The sequence below is a fragment of the Oncorhynchus mykiss genome, chromosome 1 (genome assembly GCF_013265735.2).
Source record: "Oncorhynchus mykiss isolate Arlee chromosome 1, USDA_OmykA_1.1, whole genome shotgun sequence".
In the NCBI taxonomy this organism is placed as follows: domain Eukaryota; kingdom Metazoa; phylum Chordata; class Actinopteri; order Salmoniformes; family Salmonidae; genus Oncorhynchus; species Oncorhynchus mykiss.
The window spans coordinates 83,149,558-83,176,614 of NC_048565.1; the positions used below are offsets into that span (position 1 = coordinate 83,149,558).

General features: G+C 46.9%; 1 protein-coding gene across 24 annotated transcripts in view; it reads right to left on the reverse strand.

The window, feature by feature from the left end:
• LOC100301648 (calcium-activated potassium channel subunit alpha-1) overlaps positions 1-27,057 on the reverse strand; it is a 317,555-nt gene that overhangs the window by 199,949 nt on the left and 90,549 nt on the right. For all 24 annotated transcript variants that reach the window (XM_036986905.1, XM_036986944.1, XM_036986906.1 and 21 more), the window contains exon 2: positions 13,059-13,229. In XM_036986905.1, the coding sequence (XP_036842800.1) occupies positions 13,059-13,229 (171 nt within the window). The remainder of the gene's footprint in view (positions 1-13,058; positions 13,230-27,057) is intronic.

Sequence of the window (27,057 nt, forward strand, 5' to 3'; positions counted from 1 at the left end):
ACACTGTCAATATGTGTACAGACAATTGAATCGTGCACACATACAATCGTTCACATACACACACACACTCATTCACCTACAGAAACAATGAACTGTTTAGAGTGCAGTCCCGTGCACATCATGTCAGTATCAGTCAGCAGACAGTCACAGTAGATGTTGTACGGAGATAGTTCTATGCAGACTAACTGCTCGCTACAGTCCTCTGTTTCATTTCTCCTCAACACATCATTTGGGTAGGCTGTGTGTGTTTCTTGTGGGGCCGGGCGATATATTCAAGAAATTCCATGAATTCAAGGTTGTTTTAGCACGATGTTCCAAATGCCTGTATTGCAACAACGGAGGTTTTTTTTGTTTGTTTTTATGAGCGTTTTGTCTCTTTTTGGTTTCTTCTCCTTCATTCCTTCTGTGCTGTGTGCACTGTGCCCCCTCCCCCTGCCACTCACAACGATAACAACGGGAGATAACTTCTTCCTCTCTGACAACAAGCACTTTAAATTCGCTATTTGCATTTGAGGTTTGGTCCAACAGAATGGGTCAAATACTTTGAAGTGATCTGACTGTAATAGACGAGAACTTAACCTTTACAATGATACCCTTTATAAACTCAGCAAGAAAAGAACCGTCTCATTTTCAGGACCCTGTCTTTCAAAGATAATTCGTAAAAATCCACAGATCTTCATTGTAAAGGGTTTAAACACTGTTTCCCATGCTTGTTCAATGAACCATAAACAATTAATGAACATGCACCTGTGGAACGGTCGATAAGAAAATAACAGCTTACAGACGGTAGGTAATTAAGGTCACAGTTATGAAAACTTAGGACACTAAAGAGGCCTTTCTACTGACTCCACACCAGATACTGACTGTTACTTTTGATTTTCACCCCCACTTTGTTCAGGGACACATTATTCCATTTCTGTTAGTCACATGTCTGTGGAACTTGTTCAGTTTATGTCTCAGTTGTTGAATCTTGTTATGTTCATACAAATATTTACACATGTTAAGTTTGCTGAAAATAAACGCAGTTGACAGTGAGAGGACGCTTCTTTTTTTGCTGAGTTTATGTCTCAACTCCCAAAATGTAGAACAGAGCAGACCCTACTAATACGAGAGTATTAATGGGCATGATTGTGGAAAATGTATGCTCAGATTCTGTCGGGCGCGGCATTGCGAATCAACATACCGCTAGCAGACTGTTATACTAGCTGTTTAGTCTGTGTTTTATAATACCACGTACCTCTAGCAGACTGTTATACTAGCTGTCTAGTCTGTGTTTTATAATACCACGTACCTCTAGCAGACTTATACTAGCTGTCTAGTCTGTGTTTTATAATACCACGTACCACTAGCAGACTGTTATACTAGCTGTTTAGTCTGTGTTTTATAATACCATGTACCTCTAGCAGACTGTTATACTAGCTGTCTAGTCTGTGTTTTATAATACCACGTACCTCTAGCAGACTGTTATACTAGCTGTTTAGTCTGTGTTTTATAATACCACGTACCTCTAGCAGACTGTTATACTAGCTGTCTAGTCTGTGTTTTATAATACCACGTACCTCTAGCAGACTGTTATACTAGCTGTTTAGTCTGTGTTTTATAATACCACGTACCACTAGCAGACTGTTATACTAGCTGTCTAGTCTGTGTTTTATAATACCACGTACCTCTAGCAGACTGTTATACTAGCTGTTTAGTCTGTGTTTTATAATACCATGTACCTCTAGCAGACTGTTATACTAGCTGTCTAGTCTGTGTTTTATAATACCACGTACCTCTAGCAGACTGTTATACTAGCTGTCTAGTCTGTGTTTTATAATACCACGTACCACTAGCAGACTGTTATACTAGCTGTCTAGTCTGTGTTTTATAATACCACGTACCTCTAGCAGACTGTTATACTAGCTGTTTAGTCTGTGTTTTATAATACCATGTACCTCTAGCAGACTGTTATACTAGCTGTCTAGTCTGTGTTTTATAATACCACGTACCTCTAGCAGACTGTTATACTAGCTGTCTAGTCTGTGTTTTATAATACCACGTACCACTAGCAGACTGTTATACTAGCTGTTTAGTCTGTGTTTTATAATACCACGTACCACTAGCAGACTGTTATACTAGCTGTTTAGTCTGTGTTTTATAATACCACGTACCTCTAGCAGACTGTTATACTAGCTGTCTAGTCTGTGTTTTATAATACCACGTACCTCTAGCAGACTGTTATACTAGCTGTCTAGTCTGTGTTTTATAATACCACGTACCACTAGCAGACTGTTATACTAGCTGTCTAGTCTGTGTTTTATAATACCACGTACCACTAGCAGACTGTTATACTAGCTGTCTAGTCTGTGTTTTATAATACCATGTACCTCTAGCAGACTGTTATACTAGCTGTTTAGTCTGTGTTTTATAATACCATGTACCTCTAGCAGACTGTTATACTAGCTGTTTAGTCTGTGTTTTATAATACCATGTACCACTAGCAGACTGTTATACTAGCTGTCTAGTCTGTGTTTTATAATACCACGTACCGCTAGCAGACTGTTATACTAGCTGTCTAGTCTGTGTTTTATAATACCATGTACCGCTAGCAGACTGTTATACTAGCTGTCTAGTCTGTGTTTTATAATACCATGTACCGCTAGCAGACTGTTATACTAGCTATCTAGTCTGTGTTTTATAATACCACGTACCTCTAGCAGACTGTTATACTAGCTGTCTAGTCTGTGTTTTATAATACCACGTACCGCTAGCAGACTGTTATACTAGCTGTTTAGTCTGTGTTTTATAATACCATGTACCTCTAGCAGACTGTTATACTAGCTGTCTAGTCTGTGTTTTATAATACCACGTACCTCTAGCAGACTGTTATACTAGCTGTCTAGTCTGTGTTTTATAATACCACGTACCTCTAGCAGACTGTTATACTAGCTGTCTAGTCTGTGTTTTATAATACCACGTACCTCTAGCAGACTGTTGTACTAGCTGTCTAGTCTGTGTTTTATAATACCACGTACCGCTAGCAGACTGTTATACTAGCTGTCTAGTCTGTGTTTTATAATACCACGTACCGCTAGCAGACTGTTATACTAGCTGTCTAGTCTGTGTTTTATAATACCATGTACCGCTAGCAGACTGTTATACTAGCTGTCTAGTCTGTGTTTTATAATACCACGTACCTCTAGCAGACTGTTATACTAGCTGTCTAGTCTGTGTTTTATAATACCATGTACCACTAGCAGACTGTTATACTAGCTGTCTAGTCTGTGTTTTATAATACCACGTACCTCTAGCAGACTGTTATACTAGCTGTCTAGTCTGTGTTTTATAATACCATGTACCGCTAGCAGACTGTTATACTAGCTATCTAGTCTGTGTTTTATAATACCACGTACCTCTAGCAGACTGTTATACTAGCTGTCTAGTCTGTGTTTTATAATACCACGTACCGCTAGCAGACTGTTATACTAGCTGTTTAGTCTGTGTTTTATAATACCATGTACCTCTAGCAGACTGTTATACTAGCTGTCTAGTCTGTGTTTTATAATACCACGTACCTCTAGCAGACTGTTATACTAGCTGTCTAGTCTGTGTTTTATAATACCACGTACCTCTAGCAGACTGTTATACTAGCTGTCTAGTCTGTGTTTTATAATACCACGTACCTCTAGCAGACTGTTGTACTAGCTGTTTAGTCTGTGTTTTATAATACCACGTACCTCTAGCAGACTGTTATACTAGCTGTCTAGTCTGTGTTTTATAATACCACGTACCTCTAGCAGACTGTTATACTAGCTGTCTAGTCTGTGTTTTATAATACCACGTACCACTAGCAGACTGTTATACTAGCTGTCTAGTCTGTGTTTTATAATACCACGTACCTCAAGCAGACTGTTATACTAGCTGTCTAGTCTGTGTTTTATAATACCATGTACCTCTAGCAGACTGTTATACTAGCTGTTTAGTCTGTGTTTTATAATACCATGTACCTCTAGCAGACTGTTATACTAGCTGTCTAGTCTGTGTTTTATAATACCATGTACCTCTAGCAGACTGTTATACTAGCTGTCTAGTCTGTGTTTTATAATACCATGTACCTCTAGCAGACTGTTATACTAGCTGTTTAGTCTGTGTTTTATAATACCATGTATCTCTAGCAGACTGTTATACTAGCTGTCTAGTCTGTGTTTTATAATACCACGTACCTCTAGCAGACTGTTATACTAGCTGTCTAGTCTGTGTTTTATAATACCACGTACCGCTAGCAGACTGTTATACTAGCTGTCTAGTCTGTGTTTTATAATACCACGTACCGCTAGCAGACTGTTATACTAGCTGTCTAGTCTGTGTTTTATAATACCATGTACCGCTAGCAGACTGTTATACTAGCTGTCTAGTCTGTGTTTTATAATACCACGTACCTCTAGCAGACTGTTATACTAGCTGTCTAGTCTGTGTTTTATAATACCATGTACCACTAGCAGACTGTTATACTAGCTGTCTAGTCTGTGTTTTATAATACCACGTACCTCTAGCAGACTGTTATACTAGCTGTCTAGTCTGTGTTTTATAATACCACGTACCACTAGCAGCATTTTAGCCACAGACTGTTATGTGACTAGTCAGTATTCTATAAATGTGCAACGAGAATAAAACTATGCATTTATATCGGGAATTATCAACTCATTCTCATAAGTAAGCATCTTCTTATCAACACCTAAACAAAGTGAACAGGCTGTTGTTCAAACAGGTGGAGACAGGCAGGAGGGTCTATTCATAACTGTTCTACCTTGTTAGCAAGCAAATAGATCCAAGTCGGCTAGACTTTAAATATCAAGATTAGTTGGCTACTCACTAGCACGTGGGCTTGTGGTTGAGAGATTGTTTATGAGACCATAGACAAACATCGGCCTTAAGAGCTCAGTGACTTTCAATGTGGCACCATCATAGGATGCCACCTTTCCAACAAGTCAGCACGTCAAATTTCTGAGAGCTGCCCCAGTGAACTGTAAGTGCTGTTATTGTGAAGTGGAAACGTCGAAGAGCAACAACGGCTCAGCTGGGACCGCCGAGTGCTGAAGCGCATAGCACGTAAAAATCGCCTGTCCTCGGTCGCAACACACATTACAGAGTTCTAAACTACCTCTGGAAGCAACGTCAGTACAAGAACTGTTCATCAAGAGCATCATGAAATGGGTTTCCATGGCCGAGCAGTCGCCCACATGCCTAAAATCACAATGCGCAATGCCAAGTATCGGTTGGAGTCGTGTAAAGCTCGCCGCCATTGGTCTGTGGAGCAGTGGAAACTCGTTCTCTGGAGTGATGAATTTCGCTTGACTATCTGGCAGTGCGACAGATGAATGTGGATTTGGGGGATGCCAGGAATGCATAGTGCCACCAAACTGTGAAGTTTGGTGGTGGAGGAGGAATAATGGTCTGGGGCTGTTTTTCATGGTTTGGGCCCCTTAGTTCCAGTGAAGCGAAATCTTAACGCTACAGCATACAATGACATTCTAGACGATACTCTGCTTCCAACTTTGTGGCAACAGTTTGGGGAAGGACCTTTCCTGTTTCAGCATGACAATGCCCCCATGCACAAATCGAGGTCCATACAGAAATGGTTTGTCAAGATAGATGTGGAAGACCTTGACTGGTCTGCACAGAGCCCTGACCTAAACCCAATGAGCAGGTGTCCACATACTTTTGGTCATGTTGTGCATACCATGAATCACCCATAAGTTTGAAAAAAAATAGCGAGATGATTTTTAGGCTCCCCCCTACATAGAGAAAAAGGATAATGAGGGGGAGATGTGTCCACACCAGCGGAGAACAGCTAACAGAACGTGATGAAATGTCATGCGTAGGTGTAATAGGTGGCAGGGAAGTCAGGCGCAGGAGAGTCAAATGGAGTGAAAAATTGAGTCTTTTATTAAAGTCCACAGAGTATGCTCCATAACACTAAATGTACATAAACACACAAACATGGGTACGAGGACCCGATGCGCACCTATACAACAATCACACTACACTGACAATAAAACAATCTCTGACAAAGACATGAGGGGAAACAGAGGGTTAAATACACAACAGGTAATGAATGGGATTGAAAACAGGTGTGTGGGAAGACAAGACAAAACCAATGGAAAATGAAAAAAGGATCAATGATGGCTAGAAGACCGGTGACGTCGAACGCCGAGCACCGCCCGAACAAGGAGAGGCAACGACTTTGGCAGAAGTCGTGACATGAAAGTTGAACTTGTTTAGTAAATTGACAGCTCCCGTTCAGGAGTTTGTTTCCAAGGTGATGAAAGCCTTGTATCTGAGACTCTCATATTCTAAGTAGGCGTGAAGAACTCTCATATCACCAAATATTAACTACGACACTTTAGGGTTGGCAGCTTATAGCGTTGTTTGTTTGTTTTGGTCAACACTCAAGAGTTTCCTATTTATTCAGTTCCCAAACACCAGCTGTCTATGAAACACCTAAATCATCTCTAACATAAGAAAACCAAGACATTTTGGTAACACTTTACTTCAACTTTTTCAATACATATATGAGGCTTTATAATGCATTTTAATCAGGATTGTATTAATGTTATGTCTCTATGTGGATCAATATTTCTAAAAAGAAAACAGTCTGCTTCTACAAATGAAAATATACGTTTCCTCCCTTTGTAAAATGTAGGGTTTCCTCCGTCTGCTCATGGTGTGAGTCCAGATGCTTTACTCCAGCCCTGCCCAGACACATTTATCATCAGCTGATAACCACAATACACTGCAGCAGACAGACCAGGGGACTCTCCTCTTCTCCTCTCTGTCCGTCTTCGCCCTCCTCTCATCTCCCTTCCCCTTTCTCTCTCTCCTCCTCTCTCTTTTTCCTACCCTTCTCCTCTACTTCTCCTACCCCTCTCCTCTCTCTTTTCCCCTCTCCTCCTCTCTCTTTTCCCTCTCCTCCTCTCTTTCCCTCCTCTCCTCTCTCTTTCTTCTCCTCTCTCTAATTCCTACCCCTCTCCTCCTCTCTTTGTCCCTCTCCTCCTCGCTTTCTCCTTCCTCTCCTCGCTTTCTCCCTCTCCTCCTCTCTCCTCCTCTCTCTTTCTCCTTCTCCTCCTCTCTCTTCTCCCTCTCTTCTCCTTCTCCTCTCTCTTTTCCCTTCTTCTCCTCTCTCTTTCCCCTACCCCCTCCCCTCCTCTCTTTCTACCACCTCACTCCTCCCTTCTCTTTCTACTACCTCACTCCTCATCACTCATTCTCCTCCTCTCATTCTCCTCCTCCTCTCATTCTCCTCCTCACTCATTCTCCCTCTCCTCCCCACTCATTCTCCCTCTCCTCCTCACTCATTCTCCCTCTCCTCCTCACTCATTCTCCCTCTCCTCCTCACTCATTCTCCCTCTCCTCCTCCATCATTCTCCCTCCTCACTCATTCTCTTCCTTACTCATTCTCCTCCTCACTCATTCTCCCTCTCCTCCTCTCTTATTCTCCTCCTCACTCAACCTCCCTCTCCTCCTCACTCATCCTCCCTCTCCTCCTCACTCATCCTCCCTCTCCTCCTCACTCATTCTCCTCCTCCCTCATTATCCTCCTCCCTCATTCGCCTTCTCACTCATTCTCCCTCTCCTCCTCCCTCATTATCCTCCTCACTCATTCGCCTCCTCCCTCATTATCCTCCTCCCTCATTCTCCTCCTCACTCATTCTCCCTCTCCTCCTCACTCATCCTCTCTCTACTCCTCACTCATCCTCCCTCTCCTCCTCACTCATCCTCCCTCTCCTCACTCATCATCCCTCTCCTCCTCACTCATTCTCCTCCTTCCTCATTCTCCTCCTCACTCATCCTCCCTCTCCTCCTCACTCATCCTCCCTCTCCTCACTCATCCTCCCTCTCCTCCTCACTCATTCTCCTTCTCCTCCTCACTCATTCTCCTCCTCCCTCATTCTCCCTCTCCTCCTCACTCATTCTCCTTCTCCTCCTCCCTCATTCTCCATCTCCTCCTCACTCATTCTCCTCCTCCTTCCTCTCCTCCTCACTCATTCTTCTCCTCACTCATTCTCCTTCTCCTCCTCACTCATTCTCCTCCTCACTCACTCCTTCTCCTCCTCACTCATTCTCCCTCTCCTCCTCTCTTATTCTCCTCCTCACTCATTCTCCCTCTCCTCTCTTATTCTCCTCATCACTCATTCTCCTCCTCACTCATTCTCCTTCTCCTCCTCACTCCTTCTCCTCCTCACTCCTTCTCCTCCTCACTCATTCTCGTTCTCCTCCTCCCTCATTCTCCATCTCCTCCTCACTCATTCTCCTCCTCACTCATTCTCCTTCTCCTCCTCACTCATTCTCCTCCTCACTCATTCTCCTCCTCACTCCTTCTCCTTCTCACTCATTCTCCTCCTCACTCATTCTCCTTCTCCTCCTCACTCATTCTCCCTCTCCTCCTCACTCATTCTCCCTCTCCTCTCTTATTCTCCTCCTCACTCATTCTCCCTCTCCTCTCTTATTCTCCTCCTCACTCATTCCCCCCTCACTTATTCTCCTTCTCCTCCTCACCCATTCTCCTCCTCACTCATTCTCCTCCTCACTCATTCTCCTTCTCCTCCTCACTCATTCTCCCTCTCCTCCTCTCTTATTCTCCTCCTCACTCATTCTCCCTCTCCTCCTCACTCATTCTCCCTCTCCTCTCTTATTCTCCTCCTCACTCATTCTCCTCCTCACTCATTCTCCTTCTCCTCCTCACTCCTTCTCCTCCTCACTCATTCTCCTCCTCACTCATTCTCGTTCTCCTCCTCCTTCATTCTCCATCTCCTCCTCACTCATTCTCCTCCTCACTCATTCTCCTTCTCCTCCTCACTCATTCTCCTCCTCACTCCTTCTCCTTCTCCTCCTCACTCATTCTCCTCCTCACTCATTATCCTTCTCCTCCTCACTCATTCTCCCTCTCCTCCTCACTCATTCTCCCTCTCCTCTCTTATTCTCCTCCTCAAACATTCTCCCTCTCCTCCTCTCTTATTCTCCTCCTCACTCATTCCCCCTCACTTATTCTCCTTCTCCTCCTCACTCATTCTCCTCCTCACTCATTCTCCTCCTCACTCATTCTCCTTCTCCTCCTCACTCATTCTCCTCCTCACTCATTCTCCTCCTCACTCATTCTCGTTCTCCTCCTCCTTCATTCTCCATCTCCTCCTCACTCATTCTCCTTCTCCTCCTCACTCATTCTCCTCCTCACTCATTCTCCTCCTCACTCCTTCTCCTTCTCCTCCTCACTCATTCTCCTCCTCACTCATTATCCTTCTCCTCCTCACTCATTCTCCCTCTCCTCCTCACTCATTCTCCCTCTCCTCTCTTATTCTCCTCCTCAAACATTCTCCCTCTCCTCCTCTCTTATTCTCCTCCTCACTCATTCCCCCTCACTTATTCTCCTTCTCCTCCTCACTCATTCTCCTCCTCACTCATTCTCCTCCTCACTCATTCTCCTTCTCCTCCTCACTCATTCTCCTCCTCACTCATTCTCCTCCTCACTCACTCATTCTCCTTCTCACTCATTCTCCCTCTCCTCCTCTCTTATTCTCCTCCTCACTCATTCTCCCTCTCCTCTCTTATTCTCCTCCTCACTCATTCTCCCTCTCCTCTCTTATTCTCCTCCTCACTCATTCTCCCTCTCCTCTCTTATTCTCCTCACTCATTCTCCCTCACTTATTCTCCTTCTCACTCATTCTCCCTCTCCTCCTCTCTTATTCTCCTCCTCACTCATTCTCCCTCTCCTCCTCACTCATTCTCCCTCTCCTCTCTTATTCTCCTCCTCACTCATTCTCCCTCACTTATTCTCCTTCTCACTCATTCTCCCTCTCCTCCTCTCTTATTCTCCTCCTCACTCATTCTCCCTCTCTTATTCTCCTTCTTACTCATTCTCCCTCTCCTCCTCTTATTCTCCTCCTCACTCATCCTCCCTCTCATTCTACCTCTCCTCCTCACTCATTCTCCCTCTCCTCCTCTCTCATTCTCCCTCTCCTCCTCTCTTATTCTCCTCCTCACTCATTCTCCCTCTCCTCCTCACTCATTCTCCCTCTCCTCCTCACTCATTCGCCCTCTCAAATCAAATGTATTTATATAGCCCTTCTTACATCAGCTGATATCTCAAAGTGCTGTACAGAAACCCAGCCTAAAACCCCAAACAGCAAGCAATGCAGATGTAGAAGCACTCTCCTCCTCTCTCATTCTCCCTCTCCTCTCCTCCTCTCTCTCCTCTCCTCATCTCTCATTCTCCCTCTCCTCCTCTCTCATTCTCCCTCTCCTCCTCGCTCATTCTCCCTCTCCTCTCTCATTCTCCCTCTCCTCCTCTCATTCTCCCTCTCCTCCTCTCTCATTCTCCCTCTCCTCCTCACTCATTCTCCCTCTCCTCTCCTCCTCGCTCATTCTCCCTCTCCTCTTCTCCTCTCTCATTCTCCCTCTCCTCTCCTCCTCGCTCATTCTCCCTCTCCTCTTCTCCTCTCTCATTCTCCCTCTCCTCTCCTCCACGCTCATTCTCCCTCTACTCTCCTCCACGCTCATTCTCCCTCTCCTCTTCTCCTCTCTCATTCTCCCTCTCCTCTTCTCCTCTCTCATTCTCCCTCTTCTCTCCTCCACGCTCATTCTCCCTCTCCTCCCCTCTCATTCTCCCTCTCCTCCCCTCTCTTTCTCCCTCTCATTCTTCCTCTCCTCGCTCTGCAACCCCTGTGTAACATGTAGAACCAGCAGGACTAGACCAAAACCAGCGAGAACCAACAGGACTGGACGAGACCAAAACCAGCTAGAACCAACAGGACTGGACAAAACCAAAACCAGCTAGAACCAACAGGACTGAACAAGACCAAAACCAGTGAGAACCAACAGGACTGGACAAAACCAAAACCAGCTAGAACCAACAGGACTGGACAAAACCAAAACCAGCTAGAACCACAGGACTGGACAAAACCAAAACCAGCTAGAACCAACAGGACTGGACAAAACCAAAACCAGCTAGAACCAACAGGACTGGACAAAACCAAAACCAGCTAGAACCACAGGACTGGACAAAACCAAAACCAGCTAGAACCAACAGGACTGGACAAAACCAAAACCAGCTAGAACCACAGGACTGGACAAAACCAAAACCAGCTAGAACCAACAGGACTGGACAAAACCAAAACCAGCTAGAACCACAGGACTGGATAAAACCAGCTAGAACCACAGGACTGGACAAAACCTAAACCAGCTAGAACCACAGGACTGGACAAAACCAGCTAGAACCACAGGACTGGACTAGAACAAAACCAGCTAGAACCACAGGATTGGACTAGACCAAAACCAGCTAGAACCAACAGGACTGGACAAAACCAAAACCAGCTAGAACCACAGGACTGGACAAAACCAAAACCAGCTAGAACCACAGGACTGGACAAAACCAAAACCAGCTAGAACCAACAGGACTGGACAAAACCAAAACCAGCTAGAACCAACAGGACTGGACAAAACCAAAACCAGCTAGAACCACGGGACTGGACAAAACCAAAACCAGCTAGAACCACAGGACTGGACAAAACCAAAACCAGCTAGAACCACAGGACTGGACAAAACCAAAACCAGCTAGAACCACAGGACTGGACAAAACCAAAACCAGCTAGAACCAACAGGACTGGACAAAACCAAAACCAGCTAGAACCACAGGACTGGACAAAACCAAAACCAGTTAGAACTACAGGACTGGACAAAACCAGCTAGAACCACAGGACTGGACTAGAACAAAACCAGCTAGAACCACAGGACTGGACTAGACCAAAACCAGCTAGAACCAACAGGACTGGACAAAACCAAAACCAGCTAGAACCACAGGACTGGACAAAACCAAAACCAGCTAGAACCACAGGACTGGACAAAACCAAAACCAGCTAGAACCAACAGGACTGGACAAAACCAAAACCAGCTAGAACCAACAGGACTGGACAAAACCAAAACCAGCTAGAACCACAGGACTGGACGAGACCAAAACCAGCTAGAACCAACAGGACTGAACGAGACCAAAACCAGCTAGAACCAACAGGACTGGACAAAGCCAAAACCAGCTAGAACCAACAGGACTGAACGAGACCAAAACCAGCGAGAACCAACAGGACTGGACAAAACCAAAACCAGCTAGAACCAACAGGACTGGACTAGACCAAAACCAGCTAGAACCAACAGGACTGGACTAGACCAAAACCAGCTAGAACCACAGGACTGGACGAGACCAAAACCAGCTAGAACCAACAGGACTGAACTAGACCAAAACCAGCTAGAACCACAGGACTGGACTAGAACAAAACCAGCTAGAACCACAGGACTGGACTAGAACAAAACCAGCTAGAACCAACAGGACTGGACAAAACCAGCTAGAACCAACAGGGCTGGACAAAACCAAAACCAGCTAGAACCAACAGGACTGGACGAGACCAAAACCAGCTAGAACCAACAGGACTATACCAAAACCAGCTAGAACCAACAGGACTGGACTAAACCAAAACCAGCTAGAACCACAGGACTGGACTAGAACAAAACCAGCTAGACCCACAGGACTGGACTAGACCAAAACCAGCTAGAACCAACAGGACTGGACGAGACCAAAACCAGCTAGAACCAACAGGACTGGACAAAACCAAAACCAGCTAGAACCAACAGGACTGGACTAGACCAAAATCAGCTAGAACCAACAGGACTGGACAAAACCAAAACCAGCGAGAACCAACAGGACTGGACTAGACCAAAACCAGCTAGAACCAACAGGACTGAGTACAACAACCCAAATGCTAGGTCTGTTGTGATACCAGAATCTCAATATTTCCATGGCAAAAATGAAAACACGAAGCAGCCCAAACTCTTTGGTTCTTTAAAATCCTGCTGTATGTAATACATTGTGTTATAGCTTGGAAAATAAATGCATTTGACTCTGGATGACAACATAATGAGTTATAGAAATACACCAGAACCGAGAATAACTTTTTTAGAATCATAGGACTCTTCCGGTGTGTATCCACCGACCCCACACACACACACACACACACACACACACACGTACGTACCAGGACCCTGCCGGTGAGTGTCTGTGCTGATATCATGACCCCGGCCCAGTCCTTAACGGATGTCATCCAGCCCACCTCGCTGGCAGGGACCACTTCGTCCTTCTCATCAGGACCCTTAGCTGTACCGTCTGCTGCCTGACTGTTAGCAGGGTTATTTACCTTCTGGGCCTCCTGGAACAAAAGGGGGAGAGAGGTGGGGGGTGGTGAGAGACCGTGGGGGTAGAGAGCGAGAGGGAGAGGTGGGGTGGAGAACGAGAGAGGGGGGGTGGAGAGAGAGAGGGGGGGTGGAGAGAGAGAGAGAGAGAGAGGGGGGGTGGAGAGAGAGAGAGAGAGAGGGGGGGGGTGGAGAGAGAGAGAGGGGGTGGAGAGAGAGAGAGAGAGGTGGGGTGGAGAACGAGAGAGAGGGGGGTGGAGAGAGAGAGGGGGGGTGGAGATTGAGAGGGAGAGGTGGGGTGGAGAACGAGAGAAATAGAGGGGGGGTGGAGAGAGAGAGAGGGGGGGTGGAGAGTGAGAAGTGGGGTGGAGAACAAGAGAGAGAGGGGGTGGAGAGCGAGAGAGACAGGTGGGGTGGAGAACGAGAGAGGTGGGGTGGAGAACGAGAGAGAGGTGGGGTGGAGAACGAGAGAGAGGTGGGTGGAGAGAGAGAGAGAGGTGGGTGGAGAGAGAGAGAGAGGGGTTGGAGAGAGAGAGATGGGTTGGAGAGAGAGAGGGGGTGTGGAGAGAGAGAGAAGTGGGGTGGAGAACAAGAGAGAGAGGGGGTGGAGAGCGAGAGAGAGAGGTGGGGTGGAGAACGAGGGAGGTGGGGTGGAGAACGAGAGAGGTGGGGTGGAGAACGAGAGAGAGGTGGGTGGAGAGAGAGTGAGAGGGGTTGGAGAGAGAGAGAGAGGGGGAGTGGAGAGAGAGAGGGGGGTGTGGAGAGAGAGAGGGGGGTGGAGAGAGAGAGAGAGAGAGGGGGTGGAGAGAGAGAGAGAGGGGGGGGGTGGAGAGAGAGAGAGAGAGGGGGGGTGGAGAGAGAGAGAGGGGGGTGGAGAGAGAGGGGGGGTGGAGAGAGAGAGGGGGGGTGGAGAGAGAGAGGGGGGTGGAGAGAGAGAGAGAGGGGGGTGGAGAGAGAGAGAGAGAGAGGGGGGGGGTGGAGAGAGAGAGAGAGAGGGGTAGGTGGAGAGAGAGAGAGAGAGAGAGAGGGGTGGGTGGAGAGAGAGAGATGAGGGGATGGAGAGAGAGAGAGAGAAATAAAGACTGCATTAACATTTTGTTGATCAAACAGATATTATTTCACATAGAAATATCATGTCAGTTGTTCTGTATGTTATATTTATATCTGCAATATTCTACCAGATCATCTAGCACCATGTCCCTGAGAGGAGAGTGGGCTTGGAGGTACATGTACTGTCCAGCTCCATTAGGGTACTGTCCAGCTCCATTAGGTTTACTGTACTGTCCAGCTCCATTAGATGTACTGTCCAGCTCCATTAGGGTACTGTCCAGCTCCATTAGATGTACTGTCCAGCTCCATTATGTGTACATGTACTGTCCAGCTCCATTAGATGTACTGTCCAGCTCCATTATGTGTACATGTACTGTCCAGCTCGATTAGATGTACTGTCCAACTCCATTAGGTGTGCTGTACTGTCCAGCTCCATTAGATGTACTGTCCAGCTCCATTATGTGTACATGTACTGTCCAGCTCCATTATATGTACATGTACTGTCCAGCTCCATTAGATGTACTGTCCAGCTCAATTAGGTGTACTGTCCAGCTCAATTAGGTGTACTGTTCAGCTCCATTATGTGTACATGTACTGTCCAGCTCCATTAGATGTACTGTCCAGCTCAATTAGGTGTATTGTCCAGCTCAATTAGGTGTACTGTTCAGCTCGATTAGGTGTACTGTAGTGTCCAGCTCGATTAGATGTACTGTCCAACTCCATTAGGTGTACTGTACTGTCCAACTCCATTAGGTGTACTGTCCAACTCCATTAGGTGTACTGTCCAGCTCCATTAGGTGTACTGTCCAGCTCCATTAGGTGTACTGTACTGTCCAACTCCATTAGGTGTACTGTACTGTCCAGCTCCATTAGGTGTACTGTCCAACTCCATTAGGTGTACTGTCCAACTCCATTAGGTGTACTGTCCAGCTCCATTAGGTGTACTGTCCAGCTCCATTAGGTGTACTGTACTGTCCAACTCCATTAGGTGTACTGTACTGTCCAGCTCCATTAGGTGTACTGTCCAACTCCATTAGGTGTACTGTCCAACTCCATTAGGTGTACTGTCCAGCTCCATTTGGTGTACTGTCCAGCTCAATTAGGTGTACTGTCCAGCTCCATTAGGTGTACTGTCCAGCTCCATTAGGTGGACTGTACTGTCCAGCTCCATTAGGTGTACTGTACTGTCCAGCTCCATTAAGTGGACTGTACTGTCCAGCTCCATTAGGTGGACTGTACTGTCCAGCTCCATTAGGTGGACTATACTGTCCAGCTCCATTAGGTGGACTGTACTGTTCAGCTCCATTAGGTGTACTGTACTGTCCAGCTCCACTAGGTGTACTGTGCGTGCGTGCGTGCGTGAGAGAGAGAGAGAGTGAGAGAGAGAGAGTGTGTGTGTGTGTGTGTGTGTGTGTGTGTGTGTGTGTGTGTGTGTGTGTGTGTGTGTGTGTGTATGTGTGTGTGTGTGTGTGGTCGCTTTTTGCCAATATGGGCCTGTAAGTTCATTCATCCCCGGGGTATACAGTGGCATAAGACTAATATTGTCATGCAGGCCCCTCAACCTTGTGTCTGAATGAGTGAGGATCCACTCGCCAATGTTACTGTACGTACGCAGCTGTTCAGCCATCCACTAACTCAAATAACACTCCACTTCATATGTTTCCCCCTCAACCATTAAGCTGCATGGTTTAATTGCACACACACACACCGCCTGGCGAGGTAGAGTAGAGGTCAGCGTGTCACCGCTAGGCCTATAAAGCATTGGGTGTAGCCCAGCGAATGGCGTCACAGAGAATCCCTGGCACTCCAATAACTTTCAGAGCTCTCGACGGCGGCCCGCTCTCTCTTCCAAGGAAGCTCGCTCGTATTTCATCAGGAAACACATATAGTAGTTCATATTTTATTACGACCCACCGACACGGCTCGTTCTCTCTGGACCCAACCTGGGTTCAAACACTATGCAAAATCTTTCAAATTATGCCTAGTGTCTGCCTCAAGTGTCAAATGGGCGGAGTTTGCCGTTTTCAGACTTTTCTGTTGGTTCATTAAGCAAAGCAAGCTCAATCAAGCACATACTGTATATGTATATGGAATGATTTCGATTGTTGTTTCAACCTGGGTATGCTCTAGACGTCTGACAGACGGGTCAGCACCATACAAGTGGAGTCTCTGGTTCATGCTCTAGACGTCTGACAGACGGGTATGACATCCTAAGGTAATCTGAATACTGAACAGGTATAAAATACCCAGAATACACCTGAACTACATGTTTTTGTCTTGTTTTACGTTGGTTTGTCCGTCTTTCTCCTTGCTGACTGACCCAGGAATGTCTCAGGGCTCTAGACACTAGTACATCTCATTCTCAGAACTGTGAAGCTGAGAAGAGACATACCAGCAGACCAACCCAGACACCAGTGCACCAATATAGTTCGTAGGCTTTCAGGGACATCCTCAGTAGTATTCCTTTCTGGCTGGCTGACGGACGCACACACACACAGACAGCCTCCCATTAAAACCCAGCAACGGAGAAAGAGAAAGAGGGGGGAGAAAGGGGAGAGTGGAGGAGAGAGAGAGAAGAAGGGGGAGAGAGGAAGAGGGGGAGAGAGAAAGAGAGCGAGAGTCAGTACTCGGTCAGTCGGTTTGGAGAGGATTGTCCAGTTACAATTGGATTATATTCCTTAATGATCCAACATGGCCACAGCTGCCATTTTCCTAATTACATTCTCTCCTATAACAATAACCTCCTTCTGAAAGGTTACCATAGTCACTAGATCATTATCTATCTGCTGCTGCTGCTTATAGACCACAGATAGCATGACAGTGTCCCAAATGGCACCCTATTCCCAATGGGCCCTGGTCAACAGAAGTGCACTACATAGGAAATAGGGTGCCATTTGGGACAGGCCAGAAGTGCAGTGGAAAATGGGGTTAGGAGAGCTTCATTGGCAATCATTCATGTATCTATAGAGGTGTTCTGAGCTGTTACACCCCTATAACCTAACCCTTCCCTATAGCCTCACCCCTTCCTATAACCTGTGTGGTGTACTGTGGTGTACCGCAGGGCAGCTCTCTATGCCCTCTACTCTTTACTATTTTTACCAGTGACCTGCCACTGGCATTAAACAAAGCATGTGTGTCCATGTATGCTGATAATTCAACGATACACGCATCAGCAACCACAGCTAATGAAGTCACTGAAACCCTTAAAGAGTTGCAGTCTGTTTTGGAATGGGTGGCCAGTAATAAACTGCTCCTGAACATCAAGAGCATTGTATTTGGTACAAATCCTTCTCTCAGTTCTAGACCTCTATGGAATCTTTTCAACATTGCGCCGACAGAGATGGTTGCTTTGCGTTCTTAGGAAACTATGCTGTATTTTGTTTTTTAATGTATTTTTACTTACACTGTTACCCCGGGAGACTTAAGATTTTCTGGGGTAACAGTGTAAGAAATAATACATAAAAAAACAAAATACTGCATAGTTTCCTATTACATGCAACCGGGAAGAACTATTGGATACAAGAGCAACGTCAACTTACCAACATTACGAATTTCCCGAAGCGGATCCTCTGTTTGGTCCACCAACCAAGACAATGGATCGGATCCCAGTAGGCAACCCAAAACAATGGCGCCGCAGAAGGGGCAGACGGAGCAGTCTTCTGGTCTGGCTCCGTAGACGGGCACATCGCTCACCGCTCCCGAGTATACTACTCACCAATGTCCAGTCTCTTGGCAACAAGGTAGACGAAATTTGAGCAAAGGTTGCCTTCCAGAGAGACATCAGAGATTGTAACATTCTCTGTTTCACGGAAACATGGCTCACTCGGAATAAGTCATCAGAGTCGGTACAGCCACCCGGTTTCTTCACGCATTGCGCTGACAGAAACAAACATCTCTCTGGTAAGAAGAAGGGCGGGGGTGTATGCCTTATGATTAACGAGACGTGGTGTGATCATAACAACATACAGGAACTCAAGTCCTTTTGTTCACCTGACCTAGAATTCCTTACAATCAAATGCCAACCGTATTATCTACCAAGAGAATTCTCTTCGATTACAATCACAGCCGTGTATATCCCGACACAAGCAGACACCTCGACGGCCCTGACATTTTTTTATTGGACTCTATGTAAACTGGAAACCACATATCCTGAGGCTGCATTTACTGTAGCTGGGGATTTTAACTAAGCTAATCTGAAAACAAGGCTAAATTTTATCAGCATATCGAATACGCAATCCGGGCTGGCAGCATTCTGGATCATTGCTACTCTAACTTCCACAACGCATACAAAGCCCTCCCTCGCCCTCCTTTCGACAAATCTGACCATGACTCAATTTTATTGCTCCCAGCCTATAGACAAAAACTAAAACAGGAAACGCCCGTGCTCAGGTCTGTTCAACGCTGGTCAGACCAATCAGACAACACACTTCAAGATTGCTTCGATCATGTGGACTGGGAAATGTTCCGGATAGCCTCAGACAACAACATTGATGTATACGCTGATTCGGTGAGAGAGTTTATTAGCGAGTGCATATTAAAACCTTGCCCAACCAGAAACCGTGGATTGATGGCATCATTCGTGCAAAACTGAAAGCGCAAACCCCTGCTTTTAATCATGGCAAGGCGACCGGAAACAAACAGTGTAGCTATTCCCTCCGCAAGGCAATCAAATAAGCTAAGCGTCAGTATAGAGACAAAGTAGAGTCACAATTCAACGGCTCAGACACGAGATGTATGTGGCAGGGTCTACAGTCAATCATGGATTACAAAAAGAAAACCAGCCCTGTCGCGGACACAGACGTCTTGCTCCCAGACAAACAATACAATTATTTGCTCGCTTTGAGGACAATACAGTGCCACTGACACGGCCCGCTTCCAAAACCTGTGTGCTCTACTTTACCACGGCCAATGTGTGTAAAACATTTAAATGTGTTAACCCTCGCAAGGCTGTTGGCCCAGACGGCATCCCTAGCCGCATCCTCAGAGCATGCGCAAACCAGCTGTCTGGTGTGTTTACTGACATATTCAATCAATACCTTTCCCAGACTGCTGTTCCCACATGCTTCAAGAGGGCCACCATTGTTCCTGTTCCCAAGAAAGTGAAGGTAACTGAGCTAAACAACTATCGCCCCGTTGCACTCACTTCCGTCATCATGACGTGCTTTGAGAGACCTGTCAAGGATCATATCACCTCCACCCTACCTGACACCCTAGACCCACTCCAATTTGCTTACCGCCCCAATAGGTCCACAGACAATGCAATCACAATCATACTGCACACTGCGCTAACCCATCTGGACAAGAGGAATACCTATGTAAGAATGCTGTTCACCGATTACAGCTCAGCATTTAACCCCATAGTACCCTCCAAACTCGTCATTAAGCCCGAGACCCTGGGTCTCGACCCTGCCCTGTGCAACGGGGTCCTGGACTTTGACGGGCTGCCCCCAGGTGGTGAGGGTAGGAAACAACATCTCCACCCCGCTGATCCTCAACACTGCGGCCCCACAAGGGTGCGTTCTCAGCCCTTTCCTGTACTCCCTGTTCACCCATGACTGCGTGACCATGCACGCCTCCAACTCAATCATCAAGTTTGCTGACGACACAACAGTGGTAGGCTAGATTACCAACAATGACGAGATGGCCTACAGGGAGGAGGTGAGGGCCCTCGGCGTGTGGTGTCAGGAAAATAACCTCACACTCAATGTCAACAAAACAAAGGAGATGATCGTGGACTTCAGGAAACAGCAGAGGGAGCAGCCCCCTATCCACATCGACGGGACAGTAGTGGAGAAGGTGGAAAGTTGTAAGTTCCTCTGCGTACACATCACGGACAAACTGAAATGGTCCGCCCACACAGACAGCGTGGTGAAGAAGGCGCAACAGTGCCTCATAAACCTCAGGAGACTGAAGAAATTTGGCTTGTCACCCAAAACACTGTTGTGAAATTGTTAGATTACTTGTTAGATATTACTGCACAGTCGGAACTAGAAGCACAAGCATGTCGCTACACTCGCATTAACATCTGCTAACCATGTGTATGTGACCATTACAATTTGATTTGATTTAATGAATGGTGTGGCTGTTGAACAAGTTGAGGAGACTAAATTACTTGGCGTTACCTTAGATTGTAAACTGTCAAAACATATAGATTTAATGGTTGTAAGTCTGTGGAGAGGTCTGGCCATAATAAAGAGATGCTCTGCTTTTTTGACACCACAAATATCGGCCACTTCCTCAGTTTCATTCCCATTATAATGTTTCTCCACAAAGCAGGTCATGCAGGCTCTAGTTTGGTCTAATCTTGATTATTGTCCAGTTGTGTGACCGAGTGCTGCAAGGAAAGACCTAGTGAAGCTGAAGCTGGCCCAGAACAGAATGGCACGTTCTGCTCTTCATTGTAATCACAGGGCTGATATAAATACTATGCATGCCAGTCTCTCTTGGCTAAGAGTTGAGGAGAGACTGACTGCATCACTTCTTCTTCTTATAAGAAACATGAATGTGTTGAAAATCCCACATAGTTAGCATAGTCAACTTACACACACACTTACCCCACCAGACATGCTACCAAGGGTATTTTCACAGTCCCCAAATCCAGAACAAATTCAAGAAAGTGTACAGTATTATATAAAGCTCTTATTGCATGGAACTTCCTTTCATCTCATATTGCTCAAATAAACAGCAAACCTGGTTACAGAAAACAGATAAAGCAACACCTCGTGGCACAACGCCTCTCCCCTATTTGACCTAGATAGTTTGTGTGTATGTATTGATATGTAGACTACGTGTGGCTTCTTAACAAATGTATGTAGTTCTGTGCTGTCTGTCTGAGCTGTTCTTGTTTTGTGTGGACCACAGGAAGAGTAGCTGCAGCTTCTGCAACAGCTAATGGGGATCCTAAAAAAATACAAAAAATACCTCATTCTTCCCTATATTCTTCCCACCCCTCCCTATAGCCACACCCCTCCGTATAGCCCCACCCCTCCGTATAGCCCCACCCCTCCGTATAGCCCCACCCCTCCCTATAGCCCCACCCCTCCCTATAGCCCCACCCCTCCGTATAGCCACACCCCTCCATATAGCCCCACCCCTCCGTATAGCCCCACCCCTCCATATAGCCACACCCCTCCCTATAGCCCCACCCCTCCGTATAGCCCCACCCCTCCCTATAGCCACACCCCTCCCTATAACCTCACCCCTGACCTTCTCTTGCCTCTTCAGTCCTCCCGTGCCAAATACCCAGGATACTTCACTAGTCACATGGTGCAAATACTGATGGTTATGTGTTTGTGGCGCTCACTATATCAGTGTATGTATGTGTGTTTACTATACACAGGGGCGGTTAATGTTTCCCTCTGATTGGACGTCCGCCTGCTTCAAAGATATTTAGGCATGTAGTCGTGGTAATATGCTTGGCCTGGGACTAAATCTAACTGAGAAGTCTGGAGGAGGACAGGCACAGTAAAAACCACACACACAACCCAGTACACGGAACAACTGTGTCACATATGTCACGTATGTGTGGTGAAACAGGGTTACCCAATATCAGCATAATCTGATTTGTTTTTCCAGCTCGAGTTCCTCAAGTACTGCAACAACATCTGCAAAAAAGGGACACAAAAACCCTTCCTGTGTGTGTGTGTGTGCATGTGCGCGTGCGTGCGTGTGTGTGTTGTAGAGGGTAATGAATAATGAGTAAACTGATGGCTGGACAGATCAGAGAGGACAATGTAAACAATAAAGTGTTTTTCGTTCTAGCTCCCTATAGAGACAGACAGCACTGGAACTAGCTCCCTATAGAGACAGACAGCACTGGGCCTAGCTCACTATAGAGACAGACAACACTGGACCTAGCTCACTATAGAGACAGACAGCCAGCACTGGGCCTAGCCCCCTATAGAGAGAGACAGCACTGGGCCTAGCTCACTATAGAGACAGACAGCACTGGGCCTAGCTCCCTATAGAGACAGACAGCACTGGGCCTAGCTCCCTATAGAGACAGACAGCCAGCACTGGGCCTAGCTCCCTATAGAGACAGACAGCACTGGGCCTAGCTCCCTATAGAGACAGACAGCACTGGGCCTAGCTCCCTATAGAGACAGACAGCACTGGGCCTAGCTCCCTATAGAGACAGACAGACAGCACTGGGCCTAGCTCCCTATAGAGACAGACAGCACTGGGCCTAGCTCCCTATAGAGACAGACAGCACTGGGCCTAGCTCCCTATAGAGACAGACAGCACTGGGCCTAGCTCCCTATAGAGACAGACAGCACTGGGCCTAGCTCCCTATAGAGACAGACAGCACTGGGCCTAGCTCACTATATAGACAGACAGCACTGGGCCTAGCTCCCTATAGAGACAGACAGCACTGGGCCTAGCTCACTATAGAGACAGACAGCACTGGGCCTAGCTCCCTATAGAGACAGACAGCACTGGGCCTAGCTCACTATAGAGACAGACAGCCAGCACTGGGCCTAGCTCCCTATAGAGACAGACAGACAGCACTGGGCCTAGCTCCCTATAGAGACAGACAGCACTGGGCCTAGCTCACTATAGAGACAGACAGCACTGGGCCTAGCTCACTATAGAGACAGACAGCACTGGGCCTAGCTCACTATAGAGACAGACAGCCAGCACTGGGCCTAGCTCACTATAGAGACAGACAGCACTGGGCCTAGCTCCCTATAGAGACAGCCAGCACTGGGCCTAGCTCCCTATAGAGACAGACAGCACTGGGCCTAGCTCCCTATAGAGACAGACAGCACTGGGCCTAGCTCCCTATAGAGACAGACAGCACTGGGCCTAGCTCCCTATAGAGACAGACAGACAGCACTGGGCCTAGCTCCCTATAGAGACAGACAGCACTGGGCCTAGCTCCCTATAGAGACAGACAGCACTGGGCCTAGCTCCCTATAGAGACAGACAGCACTGGGCCTAGCTCCCTATAGAGACAGACAGCACTGGGCCTAGCTCCCTATAGAGACAGACAGCACTGGGCCTAGCTCACTATATAGACAGACAGCACTGGGCCTAGCTCCCTATAGAGACAGACAGCACTGGGCCTAGCTCACTATAGAGACAGACAGCACTGGGCCTAGCTCCCTATAGAGACAGACAGCACTGGGCCTAGCTCACTATAGAGACAGACAGCCAGCACTGGGCCTAGCTCCCTATAGAGACAGACAGACAGCACTGGGCCTAGCTCCCTATAGAGACAGACAGCACTGGGCCTAGCTCACTATAGAGACAGACAGCACTGGGCCTAGCTCACTATAGAGACAGACAGCACTGGGCCTAGCTCACTATAGAGACAGACAGCCAGCACTGGGCCTAGCTCCCTATAGAGACAGACAGACAGCACTGGGCCTAGCTCCCTATAGAGACAGACAGCACTGGGCCTAGCTCCCTATAGAGACAGACAGCACTGGGCCTAGCTCCCTATAGAGACAGACAGCACTGGGCCTAGCTCACTATAGAGACAGACAGCACTGGGCCTAGCTCACTATAGAGACAGACAGCACTGGGCCTAGCTCACTACAGAGACAGACAACAGGCACTGGGCCTAGCTTACTACAGAGACAGACAGCTGGCACTGGGCCTAGCTCACTACAGAGACAGACAGCCGGCACTGGGCCTAGCTCACTACAGAGACAGACAGCCGGCACTGGGTCTAGCTCATTACAGAGACAGACAGCCGGCACTGGGCCTAGCTCACTACAGAGACAGACAGCCGGCACTGGGCCTAGCTCACTACAGAGACAGACAGCCGGCACTGGGCCTAGCTCACTACAGAGACAGACATCAGGGGGTCTAGCTCACTACAGAGACAGACATCAGGGGGTCTAGCTCACTACAGAGACAGACATCAGGGGGTCTAGATCACTACAGAGACATGAGACAATCCATCCTGGGTATTTGGCAAGGGACAGGGAAGGGAAACACAGGGGTGAGGTTACATCTGTGATGTCAAACAGAGACAGAGAGCGATGAGGGAGGGAAGGAGAGATGTGAATAGGAAGTGGAATAGGAAGAGAGAAGGGGGTGAATGGAGAGAGAGAATAGAGAGGAAGAAAAGGAGGGTTGAGCGAGAGGGTAAAGCAGAGAGAGAGAGAGAGACACGAGAAAGATCGTGCCGTGTAAATATGTTCCTTTTCACAGCTAAGAGGTTTGCCTCTGGGGACGACAGTCATCTGTGTAAGCAATAAGGTTCATTATATACTGTCCTCAACCCTTCTGTCACACATTATACACATACAGTATAGACTCATAACTTAACATATATAACTGATATGATGTCCTGCTTCATCTCTCTCAGTTAATGACAGAGAAACATAAAGGTAGAGACAGACAGACGGCAAGGTAGAAGAGCAAAATACCAAAATTGACAGTTACGAAGAGGTAGAAAGAAATAGACAGACAGTGAAAGACAGCAATAGACAGAAAGACAGGCAGTGAAGGACAGGCAGAGTGAAGAAGAGAGGGAGGTAGACAGACAGACAGGCAGTGAAAGACAGGCAGAGTGAAGAAGAGAGGGAGGTAGACAGACAGACAGGCAGTGAAAGACAGGCAGAGTGAAGAAGAGAGGGAGGTAGACAGACAGACAGGCAGTGAAAGACAGGCAGAGTGAAGAAGAGAGGGAGGTAGACAGACAGACAGGCAGTGAAAGACAGGCAGCGTGAAGAAGAGAGGTAGACAGACAGACAGGCAGTGAAAGACAGGCAGCGTGAAGAAGAGAGGAAGACAGACAGACAGGCAGTGAAAAACAGGCAGAGTGAAGAAGAGAGGGAGGTAGACAGACATACAGGCAGTGAAAGACAGGCAGAGTGAAGAAGAGAGGGAGGTAGACAGACAGACAGGCAGTGAAAGACAGGCAGAGTGAAGAAGAGAGGGAGGTAGACAGACAGACAGACAGACAGACAGACAGACAGACAGACAGACAGACAGACAGACAGACAGACAGACAGTGAAAGACAGGCAGAGTGAAGAAGAGAGGTAGACAGACAGACAGGCAGTGAAAGACAGGCAGAGTGAAGAAGAGAGGTAGACAGACAGACAGGCAGTGAAAGACAGGCAGAGTGAAGAAGAGAGGGAGGTAGACAGACAGACAGGCAGTGAAAGACAGGCAGAGTGAAGAAGAGAGGTAGACAGACAGACAGACAGTGAAAGACAGGCAGAGTGAAGAAGAGAGGGAGGTAGACAGACAGACAGGCAGTGAAAGACAGGCAGAGTGAAGAAGAGAGGTAGAAAGAAATACAGATGTAGAGCGGTAGAAAGAGCTTCCCCCACATACACCCATGTGACGAAGCTGATCTAACAGGACTTTAGCACAGCTGCTCCTGTGGATTTGGTCTGCATGGTTGGGGAAAACTGTATTCCAGTGTTAGGTGCTATTTATAGCCTCACCAAGGGAGGGAGGGAGCGAAACAAGTGAATCTCATAACTCTGTTCCCCCGTTTGCTATTTTAAACCCAGTACAGCTAGCTACCCAATGTCCCTGGGTTACAGGGCCTACAATGGGGTTAGGGTGATGAGGAGAGGAACCCTCTCTTCAGGGACTAGTTAAAACACAGGAACTTAAGAGTCTTCCTACACAGATACGCAGTCCACACACACAGTCTGCAGACACAAAGAGTAACACACACACTCCCAGAGAGTGGTATGTGTCTCAGAACAGCAGCTATTCCCATCTTTAGGTCAGGCCTGTGGTACCATGGCAACACAGGGGGTTAAAAGCTACACATCAATTTAACAGGCTCTTGGAGCTAAATGCTGCCATTCCTGGGTTTGCCATTCCTTATCTAAATATAGATAGGTTGCTAATTACACTCTTGGGAATTGGCCGATATAGATATGGCTAAATAATAAATATTTCCAATAAAATAAAATGTTTTTTGTTTCATGTGCCGAATACAACAGGTGTAGGTAGACCTTACAGTGAAATGCTTACTTACAAGCCCCTAACCAACAATGCAGTTAAGAAAAAAAAGTGTGAAGAAAGTATTTACTAAAATAAACAAGTATACTATAAAAAAATACAAATCAAATATAATTAAGGAGCAACAATAAAATAACAGTACCGAGGCTATATACAAGGGGTACCGGTAAAGAGTCAATGTGCAGGGGCACCGGTTAGTCAAGGTCATTGAGGTAATATGTACATGTAGAGGTAAAGTGACTATGCATGGATAATAAACAGTGAGAAGCAGCAGCGTAAAAATGGGGGTGGGGGGAACAATGTGAATAGTCCGGGTGGCCATTTGATTAGTTGTTCACGAGTCTTATGGCTTGGGGGTAGAGGCTGTTAAGAAGCCTTTTGGACCTACCACTTGCAGTGCGGTAGCAGTGAGAACAGTCTATGACTGGGTGGCTGGAGTCCTTGGCAATTTTTTGGGCCTTCCTCTGACACCGCCTGGTATTGAGGGAGTGGATGACAGGAAGCTTGGCCCCAGTGATGTACTGGGCCGTACAGTACTGGGCCTTGCGGTCGAAGGCCGTGTAGTTGCCAGACCAGGCAGTGCTGCAACCAGTCTGGATGCTCTTGATGGTGCAGCTGTCAAACTTTTTGAGGATCTGAGGACCCATGCCAAATCTTTTCAGACTCCTTCGGAGGAACAGGCACTGTCGTGCACTTTTCACGACTGTCTTGGTGTGTTTGGACCATGATAGTTTATTGGTGATGTTTAATGCATATGCATGGTAGAAATTGAAAGGGAACAGTTTGGAGATTATGACCAAAGTAGTGTCATGACTGTCCTGTGAAGATCTGAAGGATCGGGTTACAATGAGTCCGCT